We start from the raw sequence: 27,377 nt of genomic DNA on the forward strand, positions 1-27,377 counted from the left end.
ACTGTGTGACCACTTAACTGACCAGGGCCCTCTCTGGGCCCCCAGGCTGTCAGGGGCCAACACCCCTATACATTGCTTTAATCCCGAATCAAAGTGTTGCAAAAGGGGGTCAGTCAAATCTGGCGGGTCCAATTTGTCCAATTCATCCACTGGCCAATCTGACCAGTTGACAGGAAGCAGTAAAGCTGGCTGCGAGTCCGCGATCTGTCGCCGCTCTAGTGGAGTTTACCGTAACTGGTCAAATACACGTGACAACCAAATGAAGGAACGGCTGTTTTTTTACAGTCGGGAAGACCGCAGTGGCAAAAAGAACGAAAGAAATGTCGCAGGTGAAGAAAAAGAAGAAAATCAAGACTAAAGAAGAGAAACCCGCCGATCTCATCGAGCCGCCGGGAGAAGAGAAGCAAATCGAGGAGAATTTAATCCGCAGATGTGTGTTTGTAAGGGAGGATGAAGGCAGGGCAGACGGCCTGCAGGAGGAAGACTCGGACATGGATGGGCTCGATCAGTGCACTTCCTTTTTTATCCCGGTTGTGCGGAGGTAATTGTAATCGTAATTGCAATACACCCGGAGTGTCGACCCACCTGAGTGAGTGAAGGGGCTACAACTAGTTTGCTGTTTAACGACAGGTATGAAGGGGACATGTTGGAGGAGCAGTTTCACGGTGAAGGCGTCGCTCATATGCAAGGAGGCCACACGTACGAGGTGTGATTGACACACACGCACAAAAAAAATAGTTATACATAGTTATATTTATTCGTCTGTTTTTATGCGCAGAAACCGTCAGGAAAAAATATTCAATGTGCTTCCATAGTGCTGCATTTGTACACACTGCATATACTCGTGTATGATCCAAAAGTCATGTAAAAGATGCATTTTCACAAACCATTCTGTAAATTGAGTGTCACCTTTTCATGCTTGCTTAAAGTCCTTGACTTCAGTTTATAATTTTGCAATAACATAGATTGGGGATTGTTTTGTCTTGGTCAGAGTCAGACATGTAATTAATATACATGAGACTTGAATAAATAGTTTTAAAGGTTCATGTCCTCAAGTTCGTTTGTTTTTGTTTTTTTGTTTTGCAAAGGGTATGTTTTCCAGAGGACTTATGCAAGGACATGGAGTCTTCACACGGGCAGATGGTTTAAAATATGAGGTTAGTCTCTCCCAGTGTGTGCATACAACATTTCTCAACATAGTAACAACATAACAACAAATACAAGGTTTTACAGAAATCATCAGTGCAGCCAGTACTTGATAATCCTCTTTTTTAAAGGGTGAATTCAGGAATAACACACCGGAGGGCCAGGGCACCTACACCTGGCCGGATGGCAACAGCTATGTTGGGGAGGTGTGTCATGGGTTACGCCATGGCACTGGAACCTACGCATGTGCATCCAACGGCGTGACCTACACGGGGCAGTGGGATGAGGGCAAGAGGCACGGGAAGGTGTGGCTCACTCATGTGTGTGTCAGGTATCCTCTCGTCTCAAGAGACTCTTTGCCTGACCGTCCCTTTCTTTTTTCTTGCGACAGGGTTTACTGCATTACAACAGGGAGAGGACCTCGTGGTACGAAGGAGAGTGGGTGCACAACAAGAAGGGGGGCTGGGGGGTGAGATGGTGCGTACTGCCGTCGCTCGGCAGGCTTCGGCAGCTGCGTCACTTGCAAAAAAAAAAGAAAATAAAAAGTAACGCCTGTGTCCTTGCAGCTACCCCTCGGGGAACATCTACTCCGGTCAGTGGAAGAACAACCTGAGGCACGGAGAGGGGACCATGAGGTGGCTCAACGTGGGCCAGCAGTACGTCGGCAAGTGGAAGAAAGGAGCTCAGGTGCGAGGAGCACAATTTCTCAGGCCCAGTTGACAGATGACTGCATCTCCCTTGTTTGGATGGATGGATGGATGGATGGACAGATGGATGGACACATGGGGGGATGGGTAGATGAATGGACGGTTGGATGGATGGACAGACGGGTGGATGAATGGATGGATGGACAGACGGGTGGATGAATGGATGGATGGAAGGACAGACAGACGGATGGATGAATGAATGGAATCATTTTGTTCTCTTCTGCGTGGCAGGAAGGGCGAGGCACGCACATATGGATCCTGAGGCAGGTGGAGGAGTCGCAGTGTTTCCTGAGCAATCAGTATACTGGCAATTTTGTCCAGGGCCTGAGACACGGACGGGGAACCTTTTACCATGCCAGCGGGGCCGTCTACGAAGGGGAGTGGCGCGACAACAAGAGCGTTTCCACGGTAAATCAGCCAGGCATCACTGCCTCAAACTACCAACACACTAGCTCCATCACAGCGGGTTTCCCACTGACTCCATCAAATCCTTCAGAAGTGTCCAAGTTTAAAGAACAACTTTCATGAATTTAAATCATTTCAGGGGGTAAACAGAAATATGCATTGGTGGGAAATCTTCACTTTGCTTTTTAATTCTATTGACTTGCTCACATCTTGTGTTAGGCACCAAAATTCTAGAGTGATGACTGTGCATCTCCCTCAGGGAAGATTTACCTCCATCTACGGCCACGTCTTTGAGGACGTCATGTTTGAGCAGACGATGACACAAGACCTGTATGGAAACAAATCCCTCATCCCTCTGTTTGGTAAGACAACACTGTCCTGATGTACAGCGGTCCAGCGATTGAACAGAAAGTCTGCGCATTTGAACCAGAGTTTTCCTCTGTCGGGCCGTAATCTTATATCTCCCACTGTCAGACATGGCCCTGAACATCGAGGGCCTGCTGGCTGACATCCCTGAGAGGGAACAGGACGCTGAGCGCAAACAGGTGAAGTGCTGCAATCCCAGAGGAGTCGCGTACCGTCCTCATTTCCAGCAGCGCACTCCCCCTAATGCTGCGTCTCCTGGCCACAGGTGGAGTTCATGGTGTGGACTCACTACACGGAGTTGAGGTCTATCTACAGGTTCTACAGCAGGCTCGGTTTTGTGGATTCCCTACACAACCTCTCTCTGATGACCCGCCTACAGCTCTGGTGCTTTCTCAAAGACTGTTACGTCCACCACCAGGGCATCCCTCTGTCGCAGATTGACTGCCTCATGGCAGGTCAGCAGCCCAATACACCACCCAATCCTCCTCCGCAAGAGGTTGCATTCATGTCTCAATGCTGCAGTGTGTTTTCTCTGTGTGTGTCTCAGACTCAGCTAATCCAGCAGAGGTCCACTCTCCGTTCAGCCCAATCCTCCTCCGTAGGTTCCTGTACTGCCTTGTGGTGTTGGCCTACAACGTCTACCATAAGGACATGAAGTAAGGGACGTCTTTTCACAACCATCGAGAAGTTACCAATACGGCATAAGACAAGATGATGACGCTTTAGCTCGATTACAACGGACAGTGAATGTGTTTTCTCGCAGGTCACAGTCAAACGTTTTGGCCTCCTGCTTTTCCAAGCTGATGACGGACAACATTCTTCCCAATGCGAAAAAGGTGAAAGGTAAGAGACACAACGTCTCAGACACCAACACAATGACTGAAGCTGCGTTTCCACAACACTTTTTCTCAAAATAAAAGCAATATTTCTAAAATTTCCACAAAGTACAATTGCGATTTGCAGGTGTATGCAGTGAATGGTGTGAATCGCATAAGCCGTAATTCTCGTAAAATCTCATATGTAATTGCACATTTGCCAACATGCATGGCAGCACAGAGCAAGAGTGTTAGCGGATTTGTGAAGACATTTCCGTCTCTGAGTCATTTGCAGATTCTTTTGACATCTGACAGTTTTGCAAGTTATGTCCAATTTTGAATCTGTGATGCTGGCCTTGTGAACTGAAGCTCTCCTGTTGCAGGTTTACTTTTCAGGCAGCCTGATTATGCTGCGGAGGCGCTGGCCTACATCGAGAGGTGTTGGGCAATCTTTCAGAATCACTGCAAAGCCATCCTGCCTCCAACAAACGACGAAAGCATGACCTGCAGGGACCTGCTATGGCTGTTCAAGGTGCGACAGATGCATCATAAAGAAAATTAAAACTGAGAGCTAGAAAAGATTTATATTTTGATCAAGGCTTTCCTTTCTGAAAATGTGTTTCAGGATCTGAATCTGCTGGACAAGACCTTGACCACAGCCAGAGTGATGGAGATGGTCACCGCAGACAGACCGGACCCCCAGAATTTCTCCTCCTTCCTGTATGTGAAGGTAGACCTGCGCCATCTGTCTCACTGTCCCGTGCACGGTGCCTTTTTCAGAATAGGTTTTTTTCATCCGCTATTCCGTCTCCGCTCCACTTCCATCCTGCCTCTGCCTCAGCTTTCCTTCCTGGAGTTCTTTGAGATCCTCCTGGGATGTGCGCAGGTGAAGTGTCTTAGTTCCAGAGAGCTGAAGGAGCGTCAGACACCGTCCACCCCCAAGGCGGAGTCCATCGAGGACTCCTCGACCCTGACTGACAGTCGCTTCCCATCGGTGAGAGCCTCTGTGTTCTTAACTACACGTGTCAACATCACTCCACATCATGTTGCTTCCTGTGCTGACGTCACCAGGTACCCTGTGTACCATTACTTCTGAAAGTGCCCCCTTCCTGACACTAGCAGCAAACTGACACCACTCACTGCGAATGAAACAGCCCGCTAAGGCAGCTAAATTATAATTTACAGCAGGAATACAAAAGAAATATACCAAGAGTTGCCTCCTGAGACTGCCATATTATGTAATAAATATGTAATAATACACTTCAATATTCTGCTTACTGCAAGCAGTGAGGACCAATGACTCATAGCCATTACGTATACATATATATGCATTTTTACATACATACACACACGTTTCTTGACTGGATAGTGCATTTAATAACTGATTTAAATGTTTTGGCCATAGCCAGAAGACCTGATCAACCAATCACCTGGTGTTCTGCGCACAAAGTTTCAGCAAGGAGGTTTGTTAATGTTTCGCATTTACTTATTGAACACAAATATTTCCCAAAAACAAAAATTTGTCCACGTTCTGAAAGTCTTCTCTGCTTTAGAACAAACCGAGGGGCCTGAAGTGGAAGTTCAGATCCAGAAAATGCACCAGTTTTTCAACTATATTTTTTTCCCGGATGTTGAACGCAAACTTAAGGCAGGACACATAAAGAAAGAAACGTAATCGGGTCCCCACAGGTAGCACACTTTTGGAAATGATACTTTTGTTGTAAAATACAGTATATCAATGTACATAACAGAAAACCTTTGATACATACATTAATACATGTTTTTATTTATCTTAGCTACTTTTATCTAGTGTGTGTACCATTCAGAAACGTTAGCTCTGTGCTTTTCTTTTCTATGCAGCCATTGTGTTGCAGGAAAGAGAAAAAAAAGGAGGTTGGGGGAATCCAGTGGCTGGTGAACAACAGAAACGTGAAGCAGAAAAACCTGGGCTAAAACACTGGCCATGAAATTATACAACTCTAACAACTTTCTATTTTCTAAAAAACACTCTGGTTGTACAAATGTAATAAAAAAAAATAAAGATAGAAAGTTCAGATTTTCAAAAAATATGCATGTATATACACAAAGTAGTATTTTACAAGGGAGGGGTGAAGACCATGAGGTCAGACGGACAGACTGACTGGCGTATCCGGTCTTTGGGGTCTGGAGTGAAGAGAAGCAGGGCGGCATCAGCTGCCTGGCTCTGAAAAACACACAAATAAAATACTCAACTGTGATGATGTCAAAATAAACACAATCAACAGTCATTTGGGCATTGCAATCTTCTGAAGTACTGCAAAGTGAAGGAATACAAAGGAAGAAAACACTGACCTTTGGTGGTGGAAGGGCTGACACTAAAGGCACCGCTGTGAGAAGTGACCAAAACAGTGAGTGAAAAAAATTAATCATTTACCACAAAACAATCGCACTGCACAGAAACTACAGCATGCATTGGTGGCAAATTTAGTAATAGACGCAGATTAAAATGCAGGATGTTGCTGTGGCCAATCATACCTGTCTCTTGCCGAGCTTGTAACTCCTCTGACTGGCCTTTGGGACTCTCCATCTCCACGTCCGGCGCCATGGGCGAGAGCGTTGCCATGGGCGAGAGCGTCTCCATGGCAACCTCCCCCGCTGGGCACGGGCTGCACCTCAGCGACGGCTGCAGGTACCGCTCAAAGTCCAAGCCCGGCATGTCCTGAAACCAGGAGAGGAAATTGACTTTTCCTCCCAAGATGCAACTTGTACGATTTAACAAAGAGTCAAATATGATCACCAGTTTTCCCCTTCAGTTGGCAAAAAATGTGACTTTTGGTGACGCAGCTGTGTTTTTTTTTTTTTTACCTCCACGATAGAGGTCTCTGCCGAGCGGCACGCAGGACCCTGGGCCTCCACAGCGGTGGGTGGAGAGGAGGCGGGTGCCGGGGTCGGAGTCCCGCAGGGTGACAGTGTGAAACTCAGGCATGCTGAAGTTTCAGGAGCCTGGTGGTCCTGAAACTCGGCGGTCTCTCCTGCCGAGACCTCCTCGGTAACAGACGCGGGCGAACACGCCGGTTGGGGGCTTGTGGTGCTGCGGGACAGCTGAGGGGTGCCAGGTTGGGATTTCTGAGCCTTTGCTGGTGTTTTCTTGGGGGTGAGGAGTCGTTCGGCGGGAGTGTGGAAGAGCGGGGCGGCGCTCCGCCCGGGCGTCTGCACCGACGTGAGGGACTGCCGGGTGACTCTTCTTGTTGAGAGGCAGCTGCTGCTGCCGCTGCTGGGAGACGGCTGCGGCAGCACGGCCGCACTCAGGCGACTGGATTTCCTCAATGAAGCTGCAGGATTGAAGAAGAAGAAGAAGAATGCATTTATTCATCCCACATTGGGGAAATTTGTATAGTGACAGCAGCATGGACAGTAGGGGTGAATTCCAATTCCTCCTTTAACCCTCAATCTCAAAAATGCGCGCTCCCGCGAGGTGCAAGTGCTGTCCCGATTCTAAGAACGTCAAGTTGAGGGACGAGTTTAAGGGCTGTATCGCCCTCAATATTGAGATTCTCCGGCACCACCCTTGGCAGTAAGGGCTACCCAGAAGGCATTGCGTATTTTCGCCAAGACATTTTCGAAAAAGATCGCAATGTAAAAGCGAGCTACAAATGGAAGTATTTTCTTAGTTAATAAAGATATACATATTACGAAACCATTGTATTGTCTTAGTTTAAGACTTTTTTATGGATTATTGACATCGTTGTTGCGTAACATTTTTTTTTTTTTTTTTTTTAACTTTACGAGGTTTGTCAACCGGACCGGCGGTCCCGGCTTCACATTACTTGTGTACCCCATTGTGTAGCGAAGGAGGACTTCTTCCTTTTTCGCCGTCTTTTTCTTTTTCTCCTTCTTCGTCGTCGTCTCCTTGACAGACTGGACGTAGCTTTGGCGTAAGGCCGCCCCCCACAGTCTGAAGACGTAACTGCACTTAAGGGGTGTCCCATTTCTAAGCCCTTACACTTATTTTTGAGGGCCAAGATTGAGGGCCAAAGATTGAGGGTTAAGGGCGAGGGTTGAGATTGAGGAGTTAAGGGAGGAATTGGAATTGGCCCTAGGGCTGGTAACATTCCTCTGAGATTAAATTTGAATTTTGGTCTTAAAAATTGGCCCGAATATCGAATATTAATAATAATATTGTAAATATATCTATTTCCCCCCCTGGAGAAAATCAATCCCAATTAAAGCATCATGTTCAACATGTGACCTTTAGTGCAACTTCAGTGCAAATGAAACAATGATAAGCAAAAGAATGTGCACTCTAAGAAGCGGTTGGGCTGTTACAGGCTGTGAGCTTAGGTTGTTTGGAAAGCGGAACCCGTCTCTTCTTCACCGACTATGTTCCTTTCGACGGGGTGCACATTTACTAAATGCAGCTTCAGTAGCAGTCCTTGCTTCCTTGTTGTGACGCATGACTGCAGCTACACAGGCCAGTAAGGAGCGCACCATGGGACACACACAGCGGAAGAGAGTCAACGTGTGCGCTGTTCTAATCGTGAAAAATATATTTTGCACAAAAATGTGAATTGTTCTTTTTACAGTCAAATGTACCCCCCCCCCCCCCCCCCGCCCATATTCGAGGAATATCCGCAATTCAAGTATTCATTTACCAGCCCTAATATACAGTGCAAATAGAAGATAAAATAATGTATATGAATTTAAAAGAAATAAAAAAATGATCACAAAACAAGTGTTAAAAAAACCTTATTGCACGTGTAGTGAAAAGGTTTGCCACATGATTCTAAGGGGGCGTTCTCATTGCCTCGCCTCGCCACGGTACGGTTGTAGGCCGTTCGCACTGGCCGGTTTGCCGTTTTGGTACCTCAATCCCCCAGGGTCCAAGCGAGGTGAGGCGAGTTTAGTTTATTTTGTCTTTTGGGGAGAGGCAGGCGAACCCGGAATGCCCTCGACGTCGCGAGTGTGTTCAACCATATTCGCGAAAACGACGAGCTGCAAATGGCGAAGCGCTCGGAACAAATTGAGTTGCTCCGGCGTGAAGGGCGTTAAGTTAGGGAATCCCAGGAGTCTCGAGACGAGAGGAAATACGGATTCGTCGAGAGGACGTGGCTCTTCGCCGCGAGGAAGCCTCGAACACCGCGGCATAAAGTGGTCCTTGGCTCGCTAGGGCAGCTGTTTCAAATAAGGAGTCGTGTTTACTGTCTGTTTTTAAATAAATGCTATTTCCCGTTGTATCCGTCTCGTGTTTATATAAAGGTTGAACTACACCTTTACTCTCCCAGAAAACGAAACCAGAAATTATAAATGTTGCCTGCATAAATGATCAACTGTGACTTCAGTGAGGAAAACTGTTCTTTCTTGAACAGAAAAGCAACCACAGACCGAGCAGCAGGTATGAAACAACTTCTACTTTGTCTATCGCTGCGCTGTCGTCGCAGAAATGATGCCGTCGAAAACTTTGTCCCGCTTTACCGCGTCGACTCCGCCCACGGTCTCGTGATCCGGGGTCCATGAAAACACAATCGAACCGTGGCGAGGCAAGGCGAGGCGAGTGTGTCAAACTCTGACCTGGGGGTTTGAGTGGACTGTGCACCCGGGAAAAGCCCTCGTCCAGGGGCACGGAGCTGCCGGGTGGAGGGGCTCCCTGAGGTTGCGGCACCTGTGCGTCCGAACAGGAAGTTTCCTCGCCGTTGGCGCCGTCTTCCTTGGACGCCCTCTGCTTGGCCTTCATGGCCGCTTTGGCGGCGGCCAGGCGAGACTTGGCCGCTGCCGCCGCTGTGGCCCCCGCTGGCTTGGAGGGCGGCCCCGCTGCCACTGGTTTCTGGAAAAAGGAGGCGTCTGGATACTTAGATCATGGCTTCTTTTTAAAGCCCAAACTGAGGAAAGTGAATACTTAAGACTAATGAGGGTCCGGCAACACCGATGCGTCGGCGCATGTGTCGAGCTCATAGGGCAAAACCCTGTGTCGGTGCGTGTATCGCTTCAAGTAAAGCTCACGTGACCAATACAGATGCCGTTTAGTCCGTCACTGCGATGCCAAACTGTGTTTATAAGGAATTGCATCTGTCAACGAGCTGCTTCTCTGCCACAAAGAAAGAAACCCTTGCACTTCAAGCTGTGAATTGGAGCACGGAAAAGAGAAAGGTGTTCGCCGCGTGGGACCTTTATGATCTCATCTCAGCTAATAAACCACTTCCAGCAGTCGCTACAGTTTTCAATGTACTCCGGCATCCTCAGTGCCTCGAGAACTGGCGTTCTCCAAAGATGGAGAACTTGCTCCCAAGAAAAGGAATCGGTTCAAAACCAAGACACTGGAAAAAATTAGTTTTAAGAATGTTTTTTTTTTTTTTTTTTTAAATAAATAAATAAATAAATAAGTTCCTGCCTCAAAGACAGTACATGCTCAACAATTCACAATTGCAGTCACACTCTGTTTTTTTATATTATGACACACTTTTTATTGACTCTACATTTAAAATATATTTTACACTTGGATTAAAGTTTAAAATAATATAATAACAAAAAATACAGCGACATATTATTGCGTACAGAGCAGGTCATTTAATCAGTTTGTCAGTGGAGTCACTCAATTAATGTTGCCTGCAATAATGGTTACGATCCAGCAGGTGTCGCACTAAGTAACACTGATAAACGCACTGCACAACACAGTGCGGACACAGTATCAATACAATGTGCCGCATCGCTTCACAAGGCCTCATCTACCATCACCACTTAAGACAACTGCATGATGCAAAACATGACAGAGTTGAAATGAGAACTCGCTGACCTTGACGACCTTCTTCTGCCGTGGTGGAGGCTTGCGCTCCTCCGCCCAGCCTCGGCTCTCCGCATCCTTCAGTGCCTCGAACTTCTTGTTGACGTCCTCCACCTGCCAGGACAGCGGCGACAGAATAAACCCTTGGCCTCTGTGCGTCCTCCACCTCAAGACGCAGCCCCTCGGCCATCGACCACCCACCTGGAAATATACCATGTCCCAGAAGCCCTGCAGGTCAGTGCAGGTGGTGATCTTCTCGCCGCGAGCAAATTCGCAGTCGTCCACCAGACCGCCAAACTGCTTGAAGCGCTCCTTCATCAGCAGCCTCGCCTGGCCGACGGCCGTGCGCATGCGATCTCTCACTGGACACACACAGACGCGGCGTTAAACTTTTGAGGAACAATGACTCCTGCAGAAGATGGAAGATGTAGACATACTCTCTTCTGGGATGGACTCGTCCTCAACTTTGGCCTCCCAGTCGCCACACAGGGATGTCAGTCTCTCCGTCTCATTGGCAATTTCGGATCTAAATGACATTTTCAAAGAAAGTCAATGAAAGAAAATATGATTTTACAGGAAAATAAATCTTCACATGGGTATGTAGAACTGACGGAGAGACTACCTGAAGTACGGCACGTCATGCTTGGACTCTGCCGGACTGGCTGGAGTCTGTGGAGCCACGGCGGAGGGCGTGCGTGGAGGTGAGCAGCGGGGAGACTTGGGGGGAGACGCTTGGCTCGGCTCGTCCTGGTGTTGGACGTTGGACACGGGGGCTGGTGGAAAGCTGAAGTTCACGCTGTGCACCGAAAGGAAGAACAAGGCACTCAGCATGACGATGCAAGGGACCTTAAATGCGGTATCTTAACACATACACACTCACAAAAAAATATACCTTGGTTTGAGGGAGGCGTCATTTGATCGCGGAGTGAGAGGCTCAAATTTGAAGGAGGACAAGCCAGAGGGAGCCTGGAAGACGAAACCCTGAGGAGCAAAAGATGGACCTTGAGCAGGATCGCCAGCGGGGACGGAGTCAGGTAGATCATGGTCTTCTGAGAGAGGCTCGTTTTCTGGCTGCTTCTTTGGCTCAGGCTCCTGCAAAAAGACATTTTCAAATCATTAATATCAGCGAGTTATTTTTTTTTGAGACACTAAACGCTGACGGTTCACTTCACCTTAAGGACAGCAGGCTGGACATCAGCCTTTTCAGTTTCTATGCAAGAAAAAAAATCAAAGATGTTAGGATTTGAAGAAACAGCATTAATTTACTTATACTTAATAAATATTCCTACAAGTGATGATACCTTCACAGTCCTTTTTCCTGTCAGAAAAGGAAGGCAGAGGCTTCACTATTGCTTTGCTCCTGGTGGCTCTCACACCTAAACAATGATGAACAAAGAAAGAGTGATTGTGGTTGTAGCGGCACTGCAAGTTGCACAGCATTTATATTAAACTGTGTATAGACTCCACTGCAGACTCTGCCTAGAGTTTACCTGCTGGGTTGTCCTTGGGTTTGTCTTGCAGTGCAGGAGCTGTTGACCTTGTGGCTGATCTGGTTGGCAAAGCTCTGATAGGCTCCACTGGTGTAGGGATGGATACGATACAAATGCACAATGAGATGAAAAACAATACAGTGAGGCGTGTGTGTGACGTGGAAACTGGTGCTGTCTGAATTGTTACCTGGGCATACTTTGCCTTTTGTTTTAGGAGGTGCAGCCTTCACTGGAGCTACCCGGCTCCTGGTTGGCTGCTCCAAGGCAGGCACAGCTGTTGATAGGGACAAATGTTAGATGAAACCACAGCAGACTGGACATTTCACGTCAGGGCCAACGTAAGAAAAGATGTACCTTTCTTTGCCACAGCATTTGCATCCTGCACATTCATAGGCTTCACAAGTGTTGCCTTCTGCACTTGCTGCTGCTGCTTCATTGAACGAGTAACTCTGGTAGTCTGGGACTGAGCTGGAGTCACTCTAGTCTACAAGACATGTTGTTCATCAGCTCAAGAACGTATGCGACAGAGTAAGAACAGAATCTTATATTCATATTTCCAAAAGCCCTTCTTTACCTCTCTCACTCTGGTTGGTGCAGCTGGTGCCAAAGGCAGGGAAGCAGCAATCGCATGGTTCTTTGGATGATACACGCCGGTCTTGAAAACACCTTTCCGCTCCTTTTCCCTCTTTTCTTTCTCCTTTTCCAGAGCCTTGCGCTCTTTCCAGCGCTCGAGCTGTTTAAGTCTTTCATCTGCTGCCACATCTGTGGGAAAACACAGTTAATCTGATAAATCACACACCACTGATCACCAGGGGCTTCAACACAAACTACTTGGGTGGTTTGATTTCCATTTCAGTGGGAATGAGGTCTCACTTTTTGCAGGCTTGGTATTGTTTACAGCCATCGCGATGGACGCATCCATGGACGAGAGCTCCAGCTCGGGGAGATTTTCCAGCTGCCTGCGAGAGTTCACCGTCCTTTCTCGGTTTTCCTTCTGGGTCTGGGATCTCCTACGAGACATTTTGACCCTCATCATGGACACACTGGTGTCCCGCTCGCGCAGGTGAGCAAATCGAGACTCCATGTTTATTTATCTATATATTAAAAAAAAGGGAGAAAAATGTTACCTTATTGGTTCAACATACAGTAGTCACACGACAGGTATTGGACTGTATCATGTAATATAATCAAACTCATAATACACGGGCGGGCAAACTTTTTGACTGGTGGGCCACAATGGGTTGATGGATTGAGTGTTTTGGTGAGCCACACCCATTGGAGGAAAAAATATATCATGGCATGTAGAAAATTTGTGTTTAATGTCAATTGAAAATGAACAAAAGAGTTACAACAAAACACCTGTCCCACGTATTTGTCTCTTTATTGAAATTAACTTAAATTGAATTAAATGTTGTAACTTACATTAAAACACCAACACAAATGACTGCAATACTGCTATTTTATGACTTACTTACTACTAATATAACTTCTTCAAGTTCTGCGGGCCGTCGTTTGCCCACCCCTTCGTAATAACATTCCATATTGTGAGAAAATAATTTCATATTCACACAATCAATCGACAAGCTAGAAACACGCCTGTTCATTACACTAGCGAGCTGAAGCAGAAGGCCAACTGACATTTGTTGACTCGTCAAGAAGTAGTTATTGGTGTCCGCGAGTCAGGCACCGACGACGTTCACGTTCTAAGCTACAATGACAGTCACTTTTGATTTATAATGGGTACGTTTTATATTGTCGACCAACCGCAGCGTCAACAAGACAAATATTTAATCAATCCGCGCAATGACCGCACTGGTAACCTTACCAGCGTCATAACTGAAAGCAGAGGAAGTCAAGAAGCCAACAGGAGAGTTTAATTGGCTAAGTCGATAGTTAGCCACGTTAAATGTCGATTGTCCACCAAGATAAAAGCATGTTGCACATTTATCTCACCTGACTTTCTTCCTATAAAAGACTTCGGAGGCAACACGTTGGAGGCAAGTGTTATCGTGAATCCATACAGGTCCAACAAGAGTTCGCACACTGAGTTTACAACGGACAGACACAACAACTATGGAGGGAGCCTCACTCCGTTTAAAACAGCGCGAAGTTGAAGCTGATTGGCTAGCGCAGCGGCCGATGATTTGTTCGTTTCTTCTTCGAGAGACGTCGTCCCACTGTGGAGCTGATGTAATATTTACCGCCCCCCATCGGCACAGAATTTGAACTGCGTCTCTGAGTTTGAGTTCTACATTTAGCGCAGCATAGCAAATTTGACGAAAACCCTTTACACTTTATTACAGATTTTTTTGTTTATACTTTTTATTCGGGACTGATTCTTTTTGTATTTTTCAATGTATAATTTTCAATTTCATACTTTAAATTTTGTGAACTGTGATTTCATTAACCTGTTACATATAATTTACCCCTTATAGCGCTAGCATGTACATTTTAATACTATACAAAATATATTTTTGTTTCAGTGACTGCCTATTTTACATTTAAATGGTTCGAATGACTAATTGTATGTCACAGCCTCACACTGAGCTGCATGCAAAAGCTTATGCTGCCATCAAAACTAAAAAAACGAAATGTTGTTTTGCTCGAAATAACTTTTAAAAATAATTTAAAAAACTATGTTTCAAACAAACATACAAAACCAAAAATCAGAGATTTGCAAAAATAAAACCACACACGCAAAAATATTATATATATGTATATGTATATACACAGTTAAAACATGGATACATTATTACTTCTATAAGTAAATTGCACGTTTCATTTGGATAAGTAACCAAGGAAGGGAAAGAGATTTACATTTTTTTTTTAATTAATTTACAATGCAATTATTGCATTACACTGATGCTGTCATGTTCCCCGGCAGTGATGACAGTCTTTAGTGTGGTGAGACAGATGGTGTCCGTCCGCTGCCTCAGTCCAAGAAGAAAATGTTGTTAAACTGTGTCGCACAAAGTCTCTTAACCTCCTCTGTTGTGGGAAAAGCAGACAAAAATTAGATACAAGGATTAAGCATTGTGCTGGAATGTACTGAGAGGAGGATGAAGGCACCACCAGGAGGTGGAGACATACCATTTACTTCTATCAGATTGGCATTCTTCTGATTCAGGATCACATAAAGTTCTCTCTGGTCTGACTTCTTGCCGACTACCCAGTAGTCGGTCATAGCTTTTACGATGATTTCTTCATCTTCATCCACCCTGAGGAAAAAAAATATATAATACTTGCGGGGAATGTTTCATTTACAACAACTCAATGTTTGTCAGAAGTGAAACTATTAAGACTATGCAATTGTCATGTCAGACCAAAGCAGAACTTTTGTGTTTACAGTGACAAAGATCATATCCTTCTGTTTTTGAACATTTATGGACATAAGACACAACAACTAATATTGAAACAACAGGAAATGCTGTGAAATACTGTCAGTATCATTTCATTGGAAGAAGAAGTTTTCCCATGACATGATCGCATGAGCACTACAAATAGGACAAAGGAAGAGTTCCCAGTTCCATTGAACTACCAGATTATTCATACAAATGAGACACTTTTGCTAAACCCATGGAAATGACTGAAACTGGATATTTCTTCATGGCGGTTCCCATTTAGTAACAGAGTCTGGAGAAAATGTATGTGGAGCTAATCAATTGTTTCTGCTCCTTCCTGGTCAACGGCGTGATCTGTATACTCGCGGTCAGTCACTGTAAAACACTGCAACTGTCTCGGCTTGAACCCTCCCTGCCTCTGCCTGGCAAAGTACCTGGCAAAGTCACAGTTGATGTCTCCCAGGATCTTCATGAGGTCAGGGTGCACGGAGGTGAGGGAAACGCTGGCTGTCTTTCTCATGTGGATGGTGCTCTTCTCTGCCAGGTTCATGTGGTTGAAGTAGATGAACTTGAACTGGGGTTCCTTCTCTGGCCTGTGACAACAGAAATGTGAAGCACAGTGCCAGTGGACTATTTATTTTACAAATATCCACTTACATTGTGTCTTGTTTCGAACCTCCCTAAAACAAAACTCCTAAAGGCCCCAAATGAACCTATTATACTCTGATGTTAATTCAGTTTGTCGAACAACATAATGCAATGAGCTGTCAAGCCAGGTTGCCCCTCCCTCTGAGGTGAGTGAAGGAGTGGTTGCATCGACTTTTCTGAATAAATCTGCATCTCTGTTCAGTCCTCAGTTTTGTGTTTGCCTGTCGAATTCTTCCCAGCTCCTTCAGGTTGAATCAGGACACTGACCCAAGCCACAGTTCAGGGCTTTGGGCCGACGTTATTTATTCAGTGGCTTTCTCAACGGGGTAATTTAAAAAGGGGAGCCCATTAAAAGGGGAGGCCGGTGTTGGGTTACAAGTGAAGGCCCGTCTGAAGCTCAGTGCCGGGGTTAAGGGAAAGTAGAGCGGGATGCCAGTCTCCTCACCTACTCTGCTTGGGTTACCATCTCACCCAAGAAAATCCCTGCAGATATCCAGTGTTTGCCACTAGTGCCATGAAGAAGACAAAGACTGGGCTGCAAAACCACAGGCAAACAAGGAGGCGGCTGTTAATCATGTGACCTAATCTCATTTTTAACCATCACATGTCATCGTGCTTGGGACCGTCCCGCCCTGAGGGGAGTCAACTGGTGAGACTCCTGTTCGCACTTAAATCCATTTAAAGAGTTTCTTTCACCAGTGTGAAAGAGTGAAGGCCTGTCCGCTGATCTCCTGTTGGTCAATTATAATTACCTTATGTATACTCAAAAGGCAATAAGGTTTCCCTCATTTGCAGTGTTGACGAGTTAAATACACCTAATAAACTCAGAAAATCATAATGGAATCACAAATGGTAATAAAAACTAAAACTCAAATAAGATAAAAACAAGAGACAAAAGATACATTGTTATCTTAACTTTTTTTTTTGTGGCTACTTCGCAGTCTTAGAATGAAGAACCTTCTAAACCACCACTGTTACCATGAGATGCTACTAGTTTGAATGGTGAGGGTTTCCACAACTGACCCTGATATCCTTCGGTTGATGGTGAACTGCTCGCAGATGTCCGACGCCAGCAGAGTGAGCTGAGGGCCCACCAAGCCGTCCAGCTGCTCACAGAAGTCCCTCGTCAGCTCCACGGATGCTGAAAAGAGACGGAGGGGCCTGTCGTGAGCGATCACTGAGGGGAGGCGGGACTTCGCTAGAAGGTACGAAAAGAATTGAACTTTCCACTCACCGTCGATCATAAAACAAGCTGCGGCGCTCATTGCCTGGAAAGCAGCGGATCAGTTGGTATTATTGCAAAGCATGGTCAGTTTAGGAATGTCATTATACATTAATTACATATACATTTTTAAATAAAGTTTTCTAATCCAAATAAAAATCCACATCACCTAACAGGACAGAATAATTGAATTTAAAAATTGGCATCGTTAAATTCCGCTGTTACAGATTCCCACATTTTGAAAATGTTTTAAAAACACCCAGAATTAAACCAGGCAGATCTAAAAAGAGAAGATCAGGTCAACCCTGTCTTACTTTATAAACGATGAGGTGCAGCTCCTCATAGCCCTCCTCCGCGCTCACAAATATTTTTGGAAATCTCAACTTGGCCTCTGGATCTTTAAGATTTGTGGGTCCCGTTAAGAATCTGGAGAACACAGAGCGTGACGAGGTGAACGAGTACATACAGAGTAAGAACCTTTGTTAGGAAATGTCATAGGGGCTTTCATCATTAAAGTGTTCAGCAGGAAACAAATGAAATATCAATTCAATCAAACTACCCCTTAAATCGACTTAGCGTTAGATGCTAGTTAGCTGCTGAATAAAAATATTTATTCCCTGTTTTTTCCTTTTCATCTGCTTGGATTTCCTTCCCCCATATCAACTCATGTAACTCATTTATTTAATTACTCTAGTTTTACTAAGAACAGTGCAGCAGTTGTTGTGCTTAGTACAAAAGAATGCAGAAAATATTGAGGAATTAGTGCAAAACCTATTTGCAGCATGTTGCTTCAATGTCTGCATATGAAGTTTGAACTGTGACAGCACCGGCAACATGAAAATGTGAATTGAAAGAAATCAATGGACCATTGATTTAAATAATGCAGATATAATGTGTTATTCCTGTACCTTTTGTTATCCAGCCCTGTACAGAGTAAGTAAAGAAGTTGAGTAATTACCTTCCATAGTGCAACAAATTTCCAGCAACCTCTGGCCTCAAAGGAGAGTCTCTGCCTGCCAGCTGCAGAGAGAGAACAGAGGACGTCAGACTTTCTAAAATAGTGGCAAACATAAGGCTCCATATGGCCCCAAATGCAATGCATTATCATGCGTATTTCAGCTTTGTATCCTGCACCGGTTCAGATCTTTATTTTTCATCCATTAGAGATAAAAAGCTCATTCAAAACTTTAATTTTAGACTTTTTTCATCCAAGCTACAAACAATCACATCTTCGGTCCACTGTGACATGCTCACCTCTGGTTCACTGTGTCTGGGGAACAGAGAGGTGGTCAAGTACCTATACAGGATCCTCATGTCATCTTGTTCCAGTCCACTCCTGCCAGCAAAAAGAAAATCATTGTTTTCAACCAGAAACATGCACAAAGGCAAAAAACAACAATAGGAACAAGTGCGACAGTAGGGATCATTTTGCAATGTCTTACTGATCATCTTTCCAAGCATGTTCATAATTTTAAGTAAAATCTTTCCAACACTTAAAAGCAAAATGACAGAATGTATTGCGCTGCTGTCATATTGCTGAATTAGTGATAATGTCACTGAAGTGAAATGTCGGCTTAAATTAAACACACAGGATTACATGTCACGCCCCTGCTTACCAATTGTACAAAGATGCAGACAAATATTTGAAGGACTTGTGAAGGCTTGTGACCTTCAGCAAACTTTCCATAAACACAGATAAAGTTAAACATTTGTGGGTGGATTTGAGGGATATGGACACTGTAATCAAACAGAATTTAAATGAAGTCCCAACTAAGTGCTTGTTCTGTACCAGATTAGCTGGTCGTTGTAGAGGAAGGCTGTGTATTTGATGAGACTGAGGCTCTCTTCCACTCTGTTGACAAACGACTGGATCTTCAGGTAGGTCATCTTGTCCAGGGGAAAGAAGCTGATGCCTCCAAAAATGTCCAGCAGGTCGCACGATTGCAAGTGGAGAGTTTGCAGATACTGAAATACACACAAAGACAAGACATAAGTGGCAGAACTCCAATCCAATCAACAGAATTGAAATTAAAATCTAAATGGCACTTATTAAAACTTAAAGACATTGACACTGATGCAGTATCTGGTTGCATTATATATGCATTATTGGCCGCTCAAAACGGACCAGCCAAATCAATCTCAGGATGCAGCCGTGACACACAAGTGAGAAAGTGGAGAGGTCAGTTTACCTGCCCACGAGTACTTGCTTACATACAGACGGCGGAACGAGAAACGCTGAGTGATGCTGAGCGGAGACGCCTGCGTCACCCTGAGTCGGACACTCACTGACACTGAACCCCCGACGGGCACATGACAGCCTGCCTCTTGGCATTGCACCATCAGGACTGTGTTTATTTAATGGGTGGCTCGCTTTTTATTTCATATTATGATATCACTTGTTTGCAAACCTCACAGTGCGTATCTGATTACAGAGACATCACCATAGCAGCAACCTGGGAATATCTGCAAATATGTTTGTAGAAATGAGGCATGACAGCAACCTTGTACTGAGCAGCACGAGAAGTCACAAAAGAAGAAATGTGAGTGTGGAGGCGTCACTGCCAGAGGCCAGTCCTTTGGACAACATTGACTTTAGAACGTTTTTTTTTAACTACTTGTACACACTGATCAAATCCAAATGACTCATGCAGTCAGCCGTGAAAACAAGTTAGGCCTCCTTACCCTGTAGAAGAACTTTTCAAGCTTCTGGATGAGCAGCTCCACTCCGCCGGCCTCCACCGCTCTGCTGAACGTGCCGTTGAAGAGCTGCATAGGAATGTAGATGCCGTTGCAAAAGAGGTTTATTTGCATCACCCAGGCCTCATTCTTGAAGACTGAGGGAGTGTGATGATGCAGCGGGATTCTGAAACATGAACTCACCTTATACATACTGTAGCATTGCCTAACAACAGCACCATAAACAGTGTCCTAAAGAGGAAAAAAATTGTTAAAATGAGTAAAAACTGGAAAAAATAAAGATAGAGGTAAACCTCCCGTGGGACTCACAAGCATCTCCTCCTCCTGGTATTCTATGGTTGGGGGTTTGCCATCTTTGTTTGGCTTTTCGATCATTGGGTTACGAACCACCTGAGAACAGGGTGAGAGGGATTATAAAGACCACGAAAACCCGAACAAGTAATGTACAGATCAGGCTTTAGGTTACCATGACTATCCAGAAGTTGTCCTCAGGTTCAAAGAAAAACTGTCGGTTCTTCTGTGTGTGCAGGGACTTTGCTGGCTTAATGGGACAGAAGGTCCTGAAAGAAAACAAAAGAGAGACATGCAACAGTGATGACGAGAGCATAAAATGTGGCATAGTGAGCAGAAGATGACATTTCTAACAAGTCGCAGAGCCTTGGGTGAATCTAGCCACTGGTGGAACAATTGATTGATGTGTAACATAAAAAAAGTTTCATTTTGCAATAACACAGAGTTGTAAAATTCCTCGCTTAGTGATGCCACAAAGCAATTCCCTGTGCGGGACCACTTTGCAGCCCCCTTTTTTTTTTTTTTTGAATCCCCTTCCAGACATCTAGAATCCACAATGAAACATCCCTTTTTTCAATTAAAATAACAAATACTGTATTTGTTCAGGATGCATTCAGTTTTTTTTTTTAAGGGTGGCAATGCTGCTGCGCTAGATTCTTTGATCACAGCTAAGATGTAAAAATGCGTATAACACGAGACCTTAAAGGAATTCACCACTCAGCTTTTCACCTGGTAAACTGGACAATAGCTTCACATAGACCCACATTACGGATCTTTTCATTTTTCTCCACATCACTTGGGTGGTAAAACAAAATTTTCTTCTCTTCCTGAAAAAAAAGAAAAAAAAAAGAATACAATGCAGTAAACTGCCAAGTCAGAAATAAATAAACAAATAAATGAAGTCAAGACTTGGAAACTACCTCTCCTTCCCTTGGTCCAAACGTTGGGTTATAAATAAAAAAACTCAGCAGAGACGGAGTGTACTGTTTGTCTTGCATTCCTGAAGCCATTCTGGGACTGGAACAGCAAAATGACACAAAAGAGAGGACAAATGTGCAAGAAGAACAACCGACTAAATGTCACTAAGTTTATTCTTAATGGCAGCTTTGTATAAATACAATCGTGTAAGGTTACCTGATCATCAGCATTAGTCTATCTTCTATCTGGAATTCCTTTGTGCCACAAGTAGTTGGGTTATCATGCCGTTAACCTGCAGAAAGAAAACAATGACATTGCATACTACAAACAGACCAGAAAGTTGTCAGCAGGGGAAAATGTTTCTCTGTCATATGTATATTACAAATACAACAGGGGTTGTTATTCAGTAGCTCAAAACCTGCCTGGTTGTACTCGCAGATCGACTATGAAATAACAATCACAGCATAGTTTACTGACAAATCATAGCCATATACTGAGAAAGGCAATTGTAGCGTATTGAGCGGACGATTACTTTCTTGGTTGTATATTCAAATGACAAATGACGTCATATAATAACTAAATGAGGTTCATTGTGTCTGCATAAGGTATACATTATTATGACCGTTTTTCTTTTATAACAGACACAAGACTATTTTGAGATGTTATTTGTCGTACGAAATTACGTCATTGTTTTCGTTATATCCGATTCGGGTTGTGTACAGAGTGAGCTTCAGTAAAAGAAACGAAACTTATCTGCCGACGTCTTTTGTTGTGTTGGTGAACAGAAGTAGAAAATACAACAACAGTGAACCGCAATATTTTGCAAATTATTTCTGATTGAATACGTGAGAACGCGTTACATTCGTTAGTAAGCCCTTTAGTAACTGCAAAGTAACTAGCACTTTTGCTTTACTTTACTTTAGTATGCAAGTATGCAAACACCGAAACAATGTTCGATGTAAGGGGTATTTAAAAGGCATTTAACCTACAAAATCGATCTATTAATACAAGAATGAATTTTTAGGTTCAATTATTTTGAACTGATTTAAGGATTCGCTTTAAACTCCGGATCAACGACCAAACAAATGTTTAGATCTAAACGTATTTTATGTTGTCGTTGACGTTAAAAAAGACTACACCTCGAGGAACAAAAACACGATGGCGTCAACACGCTCGACTGTTTTATGCTATGAAATACGGATTGAGAACACGGTATTTCAAAAAAACAAAAACAAAACCAAAAAATAAAACAAAACAGAGTAAGGTTTATAGGCCACCTTAGTAACAATCACCCGATTGTCGAGCAACTAGCGTGCTAGCTTGCTCTGCTAGCGCTGAAGTTGTGTGGACACACCAAGGAGATAGAGCCTCCGCAAACACGAACGAATAGAAGTGTAACGCAGCTTTAGAACTGACCTGAGAGAGTAGAAACCCAACACGTCCAGGTGCTCCAGACGGCTACCGACAGGCGTAAATAAAAACATTAAAAGAAAAATGGGAAATGGGATCAATGAAAGGAGATGCCGCATCACTTTACATTCTTCACTTCCTGTTTTTGACAGCGCGGTGTTACAAACGTAAGTGCTCGGCTAAAACCGAACTGAAAAAGAAAGTTCCTATTCCAAGTGGTAAACAGGTAGGTGAAGAGTCGGCTATTTCCCACTATAAACATATACAAATGTTTCTGAGTGAATACATTAGCTGTATGCCACTATTAGACTTGGTTTAAATAAAGCAACTTGCTTGTTAAAGATCATGTTGATGTTCAAATCCTCTTGACATCTTTAATTTCTGTAATTTTGATTTCTTTACAGCTTTCTATGCAGACTTTTGTAATGCTTACATATGTTGATGTATATGTTGCATGTATTGCATATTGGAATGTGGTTGAAGCTAATCCAAGCCTGTGCCTACATCTACTCTCAAAGCGTACATATTTTCTTGTTTGCTTGCGCCACATCTGGAAAACACACACACACACACACACACACACACACACACACACACACACACACACACACACACACACACACACACACACACACACACACATTTCTTTAGTGCAGCATATTTATTTATATAATTTACATCAATGCACTCATAAGTTGTTTTCTAGTTTACAGCTTAATTCATGTCATTGATTTTCAGATGTACAAAGAGGAAAACATGAAGCAATCATGTTGAAATCAATACTAAGTAAAGCTGATATCAGAAGAGCCTCTAGATGAAGGAATCGCAGAAGACATGAGGGCTTGTGAGGAGTTGTTTTCCCTCTGTGAAAATCAGGACAGGACCATGGACAGGAATTCTAGAACACAGACAAAGTTAAATGTTTGTATTCATAAAGACAGAATCAAAAGGATGTCAGTGGTATACTGAACCCTCTAGCATGGGTCAGTCATTAGAAGAGAGTGGGAAAATCTAAATATGTTCCTTGATATTCATGAAACGCTACAGATATTGTGTGTAACTTTAAGGGCCATAATGCAGACAAGCAGGAAGACGTCATGACTCTTGTTGTCAGTGCAGGTGGCTCCTTACACTGATGATCCCAATTAAAAAAAGGTTAAAATATATATATTTGTACAAACACAGTATAAGTAAATCAGAAACTGACCTTCGACTCCAAGCCTTCCATCGCTGTCGCCATCAGCGCTTAAGATGAAGGTTTTCATCTCTGCTTCAGTCAGCATCCGAGCCGTCGGGATGAAGAACTGCAGGAAGAACCTAGACACATACACACACATAGAAACAAACAGTGATGTGAACAGGACAAAGAAAATCCTACAGTTTGAGGTTTAGTGCACCAGATTCCTCTTCAGTGGCCTGGTCACACAATAATGCAAAAGTGAATTACATAACACAAATCCAACGGTAACATTTTGCCCCTAGAGGATTATTACCAGGCAGCGTCACAGTGCCATCCAAATAATACCACTGCAGTATTTGCTGGACTAAATCTCTCTCTAGGTAAAATCCCCAAGTACAACCAAGAGAGCTCTAATCTTGATGAATTATTATTTAAAGAAAGAGTCTGTGTTTGTCACAGTAAGCAGATCATACATCTTAACTCTGTGTGTCACTGTTTTACACACTTGAGTTCGGACTCTTCGATGTAGCCGCTGCTGTCTTTGTCTAGAATCTCGAAGACCTTCTTGATTTCCTCGGGTGTCTTTGAGGACAGGCCGCACAACTTGAAGAACTTCTTGTAGCTGAATGACTCCGGAGCTTGAAACACAAACACGACGGTGACGCACAATCACGAGCGAGCAACAACGAGCACAAACAGCAGCAGAGAGCAGACCGGGGTTAGGGATGAGCTGGGGGGTTAACCCGTTCTGGAAAATTAAAATCACAATGTGGCTGCTGTCCAGGTTGGTAGATTCTCCAGCCCTATTTTCTGTTTTTAATCTCTTTAAATCAGCAGACACAGGTCTCCACTTACACTGACATGATGAGTGAAACCCCCGTAAATCTCAGATTTCATCACCGTTCAGTTGAAAAAAAAAAAAAAAAAAAAAAAATATATATATATATATATATGTATATACATTCACCAGATGAAGATGATATTGAAGGTGTGTGTGTGCAAGAGAGATAGATTCATGTCAACAAACCTTGACAGTCTTTGATGGCATTTTCAATGGCTTCGGCTGAGAGAATGGAGTTGAGTGACATTTTGGTCCTTTAGTATATATTTAAAAAAACAAAAAACAAAAAACAAAAAATCAAACATACACACAAACAGTGTTTTTTGTACATACAGTATACATAGAGACAGAGGTGACATCACTGCTGCTTGGAAAAGTTCCATAAAACTCTCCATTCATAGGAAAGTGGTCATGATTTGTTGTCACAGAAACATTTCCATTGGATAGATCAGATTTGTGTGATGAAGTTTTAGCGGTTTCTATCTGTATGGTTAATAAATAAGGAAGTTTTTCCTTTGGGAAAATCTTGCGAAGATATTCGGAAATGAATTGACATTTGTGAGGAAAGTCTTGATACAATAAAACCACTCAACAGGTAGTTCTTGAACCAACCTGTTTGATTCACACTATCTGATCACAAGCTTTACCCTTGAGGTTAAATCTGTCAACCATCAGAAAGACATTCAGAGCCATTTTTGCTTGTCATTATCGGTAGACAGGACAAGGGGAGAAAAAATGAGGAGAATCTTGGGGGAAAAAAGTTACGAGTAGCTTAAATATTCTTTTGGGAGGACAGGTTGAAAATTTGGGAAAAGTTTAAGGCAGCTGAGCGCTGCTGGATGCGGGTGTCACACCTGGGCAACGCCTGCTGCTGCTACTCACCAATGTTTTTTGCTCCTCTTCTGTCCAGGTCCTGTTGCAGCAGTGAGGCTTTGTGGCTTCTCCTCACAGCTGGCGCGCTCTTAAGAATGCGCTTCCCGATGCTTGAGTTTCTTACCTGTTTGCGGATCAAATTTTGCAACAGCCGGCTGCGTCCTTCTCGAGTTACCCGCCCGACCAGTATCCGCTGTCGGACTGTACATTTATAGGGGAGTGGCTGCGGTTTACTTTCACATTACCTTGGTTGTTTGGTCCAATCAAGCTCAAATCTCCCCAGAGTTGCGCTGATCCCTCCCTTTCCCTGCCCTCCCCGCCCTCACCCATCCCTCCCCCACCTCTCTGTCTCCAGGTGGAAGGACGCTCACAAGCGTCTCACATCTCTTTAATATGACTCTATCCCCATCAATCAGTAATCCCCTAAAATCACCTCAAGATTCCTGGCAGAGGTTTGTTCTGTCCCTGCTGCAGTCTTACAGTTCAGGTCACTTCAGTGTCAAGGAAATAAGAAGTCATCATTTCATTGTCTCATGCATGCCTGTTTTTATGTTGTGGCTCAATTATTATGGAATGACATTGTTCCACTGTTGGAATAAAGGAAATAGTCAAAATATTGACTTGGCGCATCAGAATGAACATGTACTACATTATAACATTGTGTCAGAATGTGTCTATTTGAAGAAAACATTTTCTCATTATTTTTAAGACATGGGTGGATGTGGGCTTCCACAAATCGTTAGCCAGCACTTGTATAGCGGATAAAGGTAAATACCTGATTGCACTTGAAAAGTTCCAGAAATTGACCGTGCATAAGAAGAAAGACCAAGTCATCAGCCAAACACCCCTCTGGGTCACAGAAACTACACTTGCGTGCAATTTAATCTGTCAGGCGAAAGCTTGAGAAGGAAATGCTAGAATCCCTTTGCAACGCATGACCGCAGCTCTGCGTGTTGTCATCAAACCGAAGACCTTCAAAATTAAATCACGCTCAGCAGCGTCTCTGGTGAATCCTGTCAGCAATAATTGCAGTACGTGTGAAGGCGGGAGGGGGTCTGTTTGTAACGAGAACCAGGGGAGTACAACTCATTATTCCTCCACTGGGAGTGAGCATCCTGACTGAACACAAGGGAGTGACAACGTTCAAAGAGATCTCACAGCTACTTCATGCAGTGCTGCTGAAGAAACGGCATTCACTGTATTGTCAAAGACTTCATCTTTGCGACGAAGAAAATCCTTGAAGTCATTTTGATGGATCACGGGCGCCACCTAGTGGCCCCTTAACCAACAAGCCAGTGCAAATTCAGCGCCAACTGCTGAAGATGAGCGCTGGATTAATAGGTCAAGAGGTCAGGTTTCATTGCGCTCAGTGGTCTTAGATTAAGAGGCACAATCCAGCCACACCCACAGGCAGCAGACGTCTTGTGTTCCTTTCTTTGTTGTTTGTTGCACTATTATTTTAATTACGCAGAGCCCATATCACACCAAGAGTTTCGCTGCAGCCTCGAGTCCCGTTGCGGTTGGTGCGATTTGCTGAGTCACAGTTGCCGTTTTACTGACTGCAGACATCCGCTGCTGCTGCTGCTGTTGCTACTGATGCACTTGATTGTGTCTTTGTAAAATGTGCAAAAATCATGCATCATCACCAAGCATCAGGACTGTGTAACTGTTTGAATGTTTCCTTCTTTTTTTTTTTTTTTAAGAAAAGAATCCAAACAGGTCACACCTTGTCATTTTAGGTTTTTGTTTAATCACTGATGTATTCGATGTATATTTGGTCCAACAGAGATTTGTTTCTATTCTCACAGCCATCTTGGCCTATAAATAGGTTTACAATGGCACCATCCAACAGCAGGGCATCTAAATGTTTTTTTTAATGTTTTTTTTTGTCTCCAAAGGTTTAAAGATCCCAGAGTATCCTATTTCCACATATTTATTTATCCCGACTTTCGGTAGAGCAATTTCGTGGGTTTGTTTTTCTCCAAAAACAACCCCATGCACTGGATAGTTGTAGCCTCCACATATTTGAAAGTGGACAAAAAACAAGGCACACAAAGCGCTGAGAGAGTGGAACTTTTCTCTTTTTTCTCAGAGTTCAATGACAGGCTAGAGAGACACACTGTTGGAAAACCACTGTGTGCGACAAATGATGAATGACGTTCTCTGTGTAAAGATCAGAACCATTTCCTGCGCTGCCATTTAGCTGTGCCACGGCCGTTCTTTGTGTCATTTTTTGTGTTATTTACAGATTTCTCTGACTGACTATTTCTGCC

The 27,377-nt window shown here is 43.9% G+C and overlaps 4 protein-coding genes across 7 annotated transcripts; 1 reads left to right on the top strand and 3 right to left on the bottom strand.

Moving 5' to 3' along the window:
- The first annotated feature begins 132 nt into the window (after positions 1-132).
- rsph10b (radial spoke head 10 homolog B) lies at positions 133-5,128 on the top strand. 2 transcript variants are annotated; one of them, XM_076034637.1, is made up of 17 exons: positions 138-541; positions 631-706; positions 1,089-1,157; positions 1,278-1,451; positions 1,538-1,623; positions 1,713-1,833; positions 2,085-2,261; positions 2,518-2,620; positions 2,733-2,803; positions 2,890-3,079; positions 3,172-3,280; positions 3,388-3,467; positions 3,823-3,971; positions 4,065-4,169; positions 4,281-4,433; positions 4,845-4,902; positions 4,993-5,128. In XM_076034637.1, the coding sequence occupies exons 1-17, from the start codon at positions 321-323 to the stop codon at positions 5,112-5,114; spliced, it is 2,064 nt and encodes a 687-aa protein (XP_075890752.1). In that variant the 5' UTR covers positions 138-320; the 3' UTR covers positions 5,115-5,128. The 2 variants fall into 2 exon arrangements, 1 of the variants encoding a protein (XP_075890752.1); XR_012927746.1 differs by lacking the exon at positions 4,993-5,128 and having other exon boundaries at positions 133-541; positions 4,065-4,159.
- On the bottom strand, positions 4,604-13,793 carry dlgap5 (discs, large (Drosophila) homolog-associated protein 5). Of its 2 annotated transcripts, XM_076034635.1 has the most exons (18): positions 13,637-13,793; positions 12,557-12,777; positions 12,258-12,445; positions 12,038-12,167; positions 11,871-11,957; positions 11,684-11,770; positions 11,495-11,569; positions 11,366-11,403; positions 11,086-11,285; positions 10,816-10,989; positions 10,631-10,719; positions 10,395-10,555; positions 10,206-10,307; positions 8,987-9,239; positions 6,284-6,750; positions 5,954-6,137; positions 5,771-5,805; positions 4,604-5,642 (listed from the first exon to the last, which is right to left on the bottom strand). In XM_076034635.1, the coding sequence occupies exons 2-18, from the start codon at positions 12,765-12,767 to the stop codon at positions 5,535-5,537; spliced, it is 2,589 nt and encodes an 862-aa protein (XP_075890750.1). In that variant the 5' UTR covers positions 12,768-12,777; positions 13,637-13,793; the 3' UTR covers positions 4,604-5,534. The 2 variants fall into 2 exon arrangements, with proteins under 2 accessions (XP_075890750.1, XP_075890751.1); XM_076034636.1 differs by lacking the exon at positions 5,771-5,805.
- Positions 13,794-14,491: 698 nt separating this feature from the next.
- ccz1 (CCZ1 vacuolar protein trafficking and biogenesis associated) lies at positions 14,492-22,374 on the bottom strand. Of its 2 annotated transcripts, none has more exons than XM_076034643.1 (17): positions 22,217-22,374; positions 21,017-21,092; positions 20,803-20,899; positions 20,612-20,709; positions 20,058-20,151; positions 19,901-19,981; positions 19,775-19,822; positions 19,577-19,660; positions 18,684-18,859; positions 18,149-18,230; positions 17,853-17,914; positions 17,209-17,320; positions 16,907-16,940; positions 16,696-16,813; positions 15,459-15,617; positions 14,774-14,901; positions 14,492-14,671 (listed from the first exon to the last, which is right to left on the bottom strand). In XM_076034643.1, exons 2-17 carry the CDS (start codon positions 21,028-21,030, stop codon positions 14,616-14,618), a joined length of 1,443 nt encoding a protein of 480 aa, XP_075890758.1. In that variant the 5' UTR covers positions 21,031-21,092; positions 22,217-22,374; the 3' UTR covers positions 14,492-14,615. The 2 variants fall into 2 exon arrangements, with proteins under 2 accessions (XP_075890758.1, XP_075890759.1); XM_076034644.1 differs by having other exon boundaries at positions 22,078-22,217.
- Positions 22,375-22,862: 488 nt separating this feature from the next.
- Positions 22,863-25,477, bottom strand: pvalb9 (parvalbumin 9). The gene is made up of 5 exons (XM_076034648.1): positions 25,114-25,477; positions 24,418-24,485; positions 23,896-24,028; positions 23,418-23,527; positions 22,863-23,108 (listed from the first exon to the last, which is right to left on the bottom strand). Exons 2-5 carry the CDS (start codon positions 24,476-24,478, stop codon positions 23,083-23,085), a joined length of 330 nt encoding a protein of 109 aa, XP_075890763.1. The 5' UTR covers positions 24,479-24,485; positions 25,114-25,477; the 3' UTR covers positions 22,863-23,082.
- Between the last annotated feature and the right edge of the window lie 1,900 nt (positions 25,478-27,377).

This window comes from Nelusetta ayraudi, unplaced genomic scaffold, assembly GCF_046127955.1.
Source record: "Nelusetta ayraudi isolate G7.1 ecotype Tasmania unplaced genomic scaffold, CSIRO-AGI_Nayr_v1 ptg000042l, whole genome shotgun sequence".
Taxonomy (NCBI): domain Eukaryota; kingdom Metazoa; phylum Chordata; class Actinopteri; order Tetraodontiformes; family Monacanthidae; genus Nelusetta; species Nelusetta ayraudi.